Raw genomic sequence first — 7500 nt, 5'->3', positions numbered from 1 at the left:
TGCACAATTAAGCCCCGCCCCTTGAAGATCAAGAAGATTTTTTTTCTTTAAAAATAAATAAATAAATAAAAAAGATCACCTGTCATGCAAGACATGAATAATATGTATGTGCATATGAATATTTTCCCATCCATATGTACACACCCATATGAATATACACATACATAAAGCTTCGGATAAAATCAGTTTTTCTTATCAAAACATTCTTAATAATCATACAGACATTCCTTATTGCTCGCAAGGGAAAAAAACAAACAAAAATAACCAAACAACAACAACATGCATTCATAGAGTACAAAGTCATCGTTTAAAACTGTACACAGCATTGAGACCTGATGTAGGCCCGAGGAAACCCCCCCCCCTTTATGCAGCACACGCACGGCAATGAAGGGATGGTGGGATGGAAGGAAGACGAGTCATGTGATGTGCATGTGATCGGCTGAACCCTTAGGGCTCGTGTATGTTTGTTTTCATTCTGTGGGATTTAATGTGGAGAGAGTGATGTGGGTTATGGATTTGAAATGAAAGTAACCAACGCCGACTCTACACCTCACCCTGACTCTTATCTCGTGTGAATTTTTATGTGCTGAATTACTGTAATATATGAAACCGCTGAGCTTATGCGATGGTAAATTTTTCAATAAGGTGTTTAAAATTTTATATATATATATATATATATAGACCATGAGATGATATACTGAGAACATGACATAATATACACCGAACATGAGATAATACACGCCATATATATTATCTGTGTGCTCCATATATCATCTCATGTCCTCCAAATATTATCTTGCATGCTACAGATATTATTTTGTGGGATCCATACATAATCTTGAGGCCTCCATATATTATCTCATGGCCTCCTTATATTATCCCATAGCCTGCATACATAATCTCGGGCCTCCACGGATTATCTCACTGCCTCCATATATTATCTCATATCCTCCACATATTATCTCATGGCCTCCATATATTATCTTGGGGCCTGCATATTATCTCATGGGCTCCATACGTCATCTCATTGCCTCCGTATATTATCTCATGGCCTGCATATATAATATTGGGGCCTTCACAGATTATCTCATTGCCTCCATATATTATCTCCTAGCCTGCATACATGCAGTGGGATCCTGATATTATCTTGTAAGCTCCTTATATTATCTCGCATGCTACATATATTATTTTGTAGGATCCATACATAGATACATACATGCTACATATATTATATTGTGGGCTTCATCTTTTATTTTTTGGGCCTCCATATATCTCGTGGGCCCCTTATTTTATCTAGTAACCTCAATATATTATCTCACAGCCTACATGTATTACCTTGTGGCCTCTTAAGTTTATCTCACATGCTACAGATATTATTTCCTGGGATCCATTCATTATCTTGGAACCTCCTTATATTATCTCATGGCTTCCATATATTATCCTGCATGCTACATATATTATCTTGGGTGACCTCCATATATTATCTCGCATACATGGGATCCATACATTATCTTAGGACCTTCATATGTTACTGTATCTATTGTCCTTTATATATCTTGCGGGCTCCTTATATTGTCTAGTGGCCTCCATATATTATCTGACAGCCTCCATGTATTCTCTTGTGACCTCCATATCTTAGCTCTCATGCTACAGATATTATTTTGTGGGATCCATCTCATGACCTCCATGTATCTCATGGGCTCCTTATGTTATTATGTGACCTCCATATATTATCTCATGTCTACACCTTTTAAAAACCGTCTCCTCGGTGGCGTTGTGAACGATCTCTTATTGCTCAGCTTTCTTTTCATCTGCACTTCTAGCTCAGCGACATGACAATCACGAGCGTAAACACTTTGCATATAAAGATGATCCGCTATATGAGTCGTTCTAGCTCTGGGTGTGTGTTTGAGTCAGAGGGAAAGGGAGGAGAGATGAGTGAGGGAGGCACCATGAAATAAAAGAAGGGACACACACACACACACACACACACACACACACACACACACACACACACACACACACACACACACACACACACAAACACAAGGGTGAAAATGTAAATCTATACAAAGCATTCTGTGTACATATTCAATAACAGCAGTGCCTAAAATGGTTCGAAATACAAAAATAATATCCGTACAGCTCTGTTTAAGTAGAAGAGCGGACGCCGAACGTCTGTCACGATAAAAGTGAGTGACGCCGACAGTTTCTTTACATCCGTTCATACAAAGGAGGAAAAAAAACGTTGGGAAGAAAAAAACAAAACATTTCTAATCCGTCATTGCGGTGGAGATTTCATTAACAGTGTAGAAACAGGAGACAAATCAATATGTCTCCAAATATATTCACACACATCTCTCTCTCTCTCTCTCTCTCTCTCTCTCTCTCTCTCTCTCTCTCTCTCTCGCTCTCTCTGTCACTTTCAGCATATTTTTCTTCTCCTACTGACCGCTTGTCAGTCCAGCATCCAGTCAACGTTCCCTCCTTTGTTTGTTTTTTTTTTTTTTTTTGGTTTGGTTTGGTTTGGCAGAAAGGGAAGATCGGGCATCCGAGAGACAGAGCAGGCAAAAAAAGGGGAAAAAGAAGAAAAGAGAAAGAACAAAAGGAAGAAAGAAAGAAACAAGGAGAAAATAAAAAACGGGAAGGTGAAAACTTACTGCATTCAAACTATAAGAATCACAGTAACCAGGTGGAAGGGTTTTATAATAATGGGAATGATGGTGATGAGGATGATGATGATGATGATGATGATGATGATGATGATGATGTTGAGCAGGATGAAGAGGGGTTCTGTTTATTTTCCTCCTCTTTCTTCTTCTTCTTCGTCTTCTTCTTCAGATTTCAGATCCTGACTTTCGTATCGTCTTGATATGTCATATTTATGATCAAGTAATGTAGGAAGAAGGAGATTGTAGAGTCCGGCGTTCCCTTCATGCGCTAGTATAGAAAAAGCGGGAATACCGGGAAGCAGTGCAGAAGGTCAGAGGCCCTGGATAAAATATTCCGATTCCTTTTCCTCGCCTCTCTGCCCCCCACCCCATCCCGTTAGTCACACCTTTGTTTGGTTAAATAGGGTTGAAGCTAAATAGCACATTTTACACGGACAACGTCGATGTCCTGCTCCTGTCCATGCAGAAAGGTGAGTTTCGTCCCCCGGCTCAGTTCGTATTGCAGCGTCCCGAAGCCTGATACAAAAATAGAGTACTTCTTACAGTTAATATGCGGTTCCGTTTTCCTCAGGCGCTCTCTGACAGGGGTCGTAATCGCACGTCCTCGACTAGGTAACGATAATAAAAATCATCGTATTAAAAATGAACATTTTCCCGAGTCATGCTGATGAGATGATGCACGTGTCCTTCTTCTTCTTCTTGTTATTGTCGTATATATATATTTATTTATATAAACCGCAGTTGCATTGAACCCAAAAATGAATCGCCGGCTTTCCTGACCTCTCTCCGGACGAGCGGACGTTTGAAATAATGAACGGCGGATCTTCATTTAGCGATATTCATTCAGACGTTTTAGTTCGATTAGTTTATATTCGCATGCATTACAGTCGCCTAAGTTCGACGGCGGCATCGTTCCGAGATTTGCCGGCAGATGAAGCTTGAAACCTTTAATACGTTTCCAGCAATCGGGCGGAGGGAAAGCGGTCTACTGTCAGCTCGCTAAAGTGACTAAACCATGGAAGCTTAGTGTCCGTTCAGGAAGCCAGAGATTTCTATCGATAGGTTGAATATTGCTGATATAGCTTGTAGGTTCGTCTTTGTCTTTGTGACTTTAAGCTTAAGTCTATCTAGGGAAATTTATTCAGCACTCAAAGCCAGGGGAATTTAAACCAAACCCCATTCCGTATCTCCCTGACCCCCGACCCCGACCCACCCGCTCGGCTCAGTGAAAAGCGTGACCTTTAACCCTTACATTGTGAACAGTTATCATCATCATTATCACTAGTATTAACACTACGGTGCATTTGGGAGTCTCTAGTTCGGAGCGTGATTATATATATTTTTTGTCCTTTCTGCGTCTGTGCTACAAAATGGACGGGATCGGGGAACGGCAGCGGCGCAGAGGTCCGGGAGAGTCGTAGGGTTCGTAGGGGGCGCTGTTGATAGGAGTGATGGGGGTCAAACGTAGAGGTGCGCCCGTCATCCCAGAAATGTTGTTCAAGCTTCGAGACTTTTCGTAGCCAGCAGCTGGAGCGTGGAATTGTGGGTGTGATGAGTGGACAATGAAAATGATAGGATTTGGGGGTTTTTATTTATTTATTTTTTAAAAAGCATTAGTTAGATGCATGACAATGCAGTTAAAGGTTATGGCAGCGTGATTTTTTTTTTTTGTAATTTTTTTTTTAAAATAAATTTTAAATGACAATTAGCAAATAATCAAAAAAGTAATAATAATAAGAATAATAAGAATAATAAGAATAATAATCATATAAAACAAATGGAAAAATGAAAAAAAAAAATTCCAAATGAATTTATGTGCATATGAAAGACAGACAGACAAACAGACAGACAGACAGACAGACAGACAGAGACAGAGACAAGGACAAAACAGGAAAATGCGAGTTATGAAATATGTCATCAAATTTTCTTCTTTTGCTTTTTAATAATAAAAAAAAATAATAAAAAAAATGCTACAGCAGTGTATTTAAAAACAAAAACAAACATAATTTTAAAAAAGCACTCCCAGCCGCAACACAGTGGCGATGGAGGTCGGGCACACGTGGAGCAGGTGGATGAAGCACCTGATGTGTAACTCGGAAAAATGAGTCGTGAGCTCAAGAGGGAAGGAAAAGAACAACAACGAGAACGAGTTCAGCATCCAGGTGTTTGATCCAGTCTCGGACAGGGACGCTCCGCATTCTATACAACCGCAAGGGGACAGACAGTCAGACAGACAGACAAACGGACGGACAGACGGACGGACGGACGGCCAGACAGACGGCAGCCTGAGAGCTCCGAGCACAAAGCTCTGAGGCTGAAGTCTCGTCCGTCCGGCGCTCTGGACTCCGTGAAGCTCCAGTTGGATATGTGGTCAGATTGTTCGGTATTTCAGGTGATGATCGTGTAAGCGTACACGTGCAACACGCCCATTGACACGCCCATTAACACTTCCTGTAAGATGTGTGGAACACAAACGAGCTTCACGTGGCCCAAAAGCGCTTCAGAACTTTCCTTCCTCATCCCTTTCCATCTCCATCTCCAGTCAAACATTCTGAACAGCTTCCATTTCAGCTCGGTTCTCATTTTAAAGGGGTTCAAACTGGATAAAGTCACGGATCACTTTTAGGTCAGGAAAGGAAAAAAAAAATCAGTAATAAATTATTATTTAGCCAACCAGGAAGTAAAAGATCCAGTATAATTACCCTAATCTTGGTGGGAGGAGCTTATTCTGTCTCACCTTTTAATCATTAAATGACCCAGAAGTCTGTGAGCTGATGTGTGAGGAAGAGGGCAGAAGCTCAGCTTTCCTCTGTGTTACACTCTCAATAATGATATCATCATATCAGCTGATCACAACTTTCAATCTTACAGAGAGAGTCCAGAGAGAGCGCGATAACGATCTGACATCGCGCTAGCCAGCGACTCAACGTTGCTTCGAACTCGAGATGCACGGGGACAGCGCGCGCTCCAGTCGACCTGCATCGCGCGACAGCATGCGAGCGAGCACGCGATCTCCACGATCGCGCGATATAGCTCAAGATAACGCTCTCTCGCTCTCCATCCATCTCTCTCTCCATCTCCCTCCCTCTCTCCATCCATCTCTCTCTTTCTGCATCTCTCTCTCCATTCCGATCCCATATAGAGGAGAAAGAAAGAGAGAGAGACAAACGAGAGAGAGGGCGAGAGGAAGCGAGAGAGAGAAAGCGCGCGACCGCGCGAAAGCGAGAGCGAAAGAGAGGGAGAGAAAGAGAGACGAGACGGAGAGACAGAGAGAGGCAAAGAGAGAAAGAGCGAGAAAGAGATAGAGAAAGCGAGGGAAAGAAGACACGACGATCGAGCAAGCAGATCAATCAGCATAGATAGCATCTCCCTCCCTCTCTCTCTCTCCATCCATCTCTCTCTCTCTGCATCTCTCTCCACCTCCCTCTCTCTCTCTCTGTCTCTCCCTCTCTCTCCATCCATCCACCTCCCTCCCTCTCTCTCTCTCTCTTTCTGTCTCTCCAACAAATGATCAGATATAATTTGCCTTGTGTGATCCTCCACATTGCAGCAGTAGTTACTCAGTACGTCACTAAAGCTTATTTTATTCACTTGGTCTTTGCTGGATGGTTAATCATTTTAATTTTTTTTTGGAAAATTTTTGTCAAGAAAAACCCGGTGTTCAAAAACTTTTGATTGGCTTTTTTTTTGTTTGCATTGTAAAAAAACACAACATTTTTAATATAATCCTCATTCCGATATCAAATAATTGTTTTTATAATAATTGTAAGACAGGAAGCAGAGACACGTCCTGGAAGAAATCACGTCGTCTCCACTCACACATTCTCGAATTCTTTGAATTTCCTGATTTTTTTTCCTTTCCTTTAACAATAATCACTTTTTGTGTTTAAATTTTATATCTGAATAAAATTCTCAGCCAGTTCCGAGTGTTTTTTTTTTTTTCGTTCTTTCTCGTAAAAGTATAAATTTCTGCCCCACATGTCGATCGTTTAGTTCTGGAGAAGAGATGAGGAAGGAAAGACAGCAATATTACATCAACACTTCATTCAGTACACAAGAGGACTCCCTCCACACTGACACACAACCACAATGAGCAAAGATTTAGCTTTATATAAATATAAATATAAATATAAATATAAATATCGATTTTTTTTAAAGTGGATGTTTAAGTGGATGAATCGTGGTTAGAAAAGTCTGTGGTGTCAGTTTGTCAACAGTCTTCAGTCCCTGGTGTGATGGTGATCCTGGTCTGTGCTGTGGAATTAGTGTGTGTGTGTGTGTGTGTGTGTGTGTGTGTGTGTGTGTGTGTGTGTGTGTGTGTGTTGCATTGACGTCAGTCACTCAAATTCCGACATTAATGACTACAGCAGCCACGCAGCAAAGCATCCTGGGTAGCAGAAGCCTGAGCTGAAACCCTGCAGCAGTAATATGTGTAGTTTTAATATAAATAAATAAATAATATATATTTATATCAATATATATATTATAAATAAATAAATATTTGATGATAATTAATGATGATATAAGAAGACGTGATGTTACTGTCACTGATGTTACCATCCGAAGGGTCACACAGATCACAGCTTTTATTTATTTACAAACTGCACATGTATTTATTCATTTAAAAAAATCTCTTTTTTTGTGTCCTACTCCCCCCCCCCCTTCCTTTCTTTGTGTCCTACTTTTTCTCCCTCTCTCCCTCTTTACGCCTCTCCATGCCTTTTGCTCGCAGGGTCTCTCTCTTTCTGTATGCCCCAATCTCTTTCTAACACATCTTCTCTCTCTCTCTTGCTCTCTCTCTCACGCTCTCTCTCTCACTCTCTCGCTC

At 41.0% G+C, this 7500-nt stretch overlaps 1 protein-coding gene across 9 annotated transcripts in view; it reads right to left on the bottom strand.

Moving 5' to 3' along the window:
• The window catches only part of kcnc3a (potassium voltage-gated channel, Shaw-related subfamily, member 3a), a 97026-nt gene that overhangs the window by 8838 nt on the left and 80688 nt on the right, over positions 1 to 7500 (bottom strand). For 4 of the 9 annotated variants that reach the window (XM_047800869.1, XM_047800871.1, XM_047800870.1 and 1 more), the window contains one exon: positions 4250 to 4871. The exons of 2 other annotated variants lie outside the window; for them this stretch is intronic. In XM_047800869.1, the coding sequence (XP_047656825.1) occupies positions 4681 to 4871 (191 nt within the window). In that variant the 3' untranslated portion in view covers positions 4250 to 4680. Of the gene's footprint in view, positions 1 to 2452; positions 4200 to 4249; positions 4872 to 7500 lie in introns of those variants that run through there. 3 more of the 9 variants (XM_027178839.2, XM_047800872.1, XM_027178849.2) reach the window with 1 other exon arrangement.

The sequence above is a fragment of the Tachysurus fulvidraco genome, chromosome 15, assembly GCF_022655615.1.
Source record: "Tachysurus fulvidraco isolate hzauxx_2018 chromosome 15, HZAU_PFXX_2.0, whole genome shotgun sequence".
Taxonomy (NCBI): domain Eukaryota; kingdom Metazoa; phylum Chordata; class Actinopteri; order Siluriformes; family Bagridae; genus Tachysurus; species Tachysurus fulvidraco.
The sequence above is the reverse complement of the archived record's forward strand: the minus strand, read 5'-3'. Positions and strand labels throughout refer to the sequence as shown.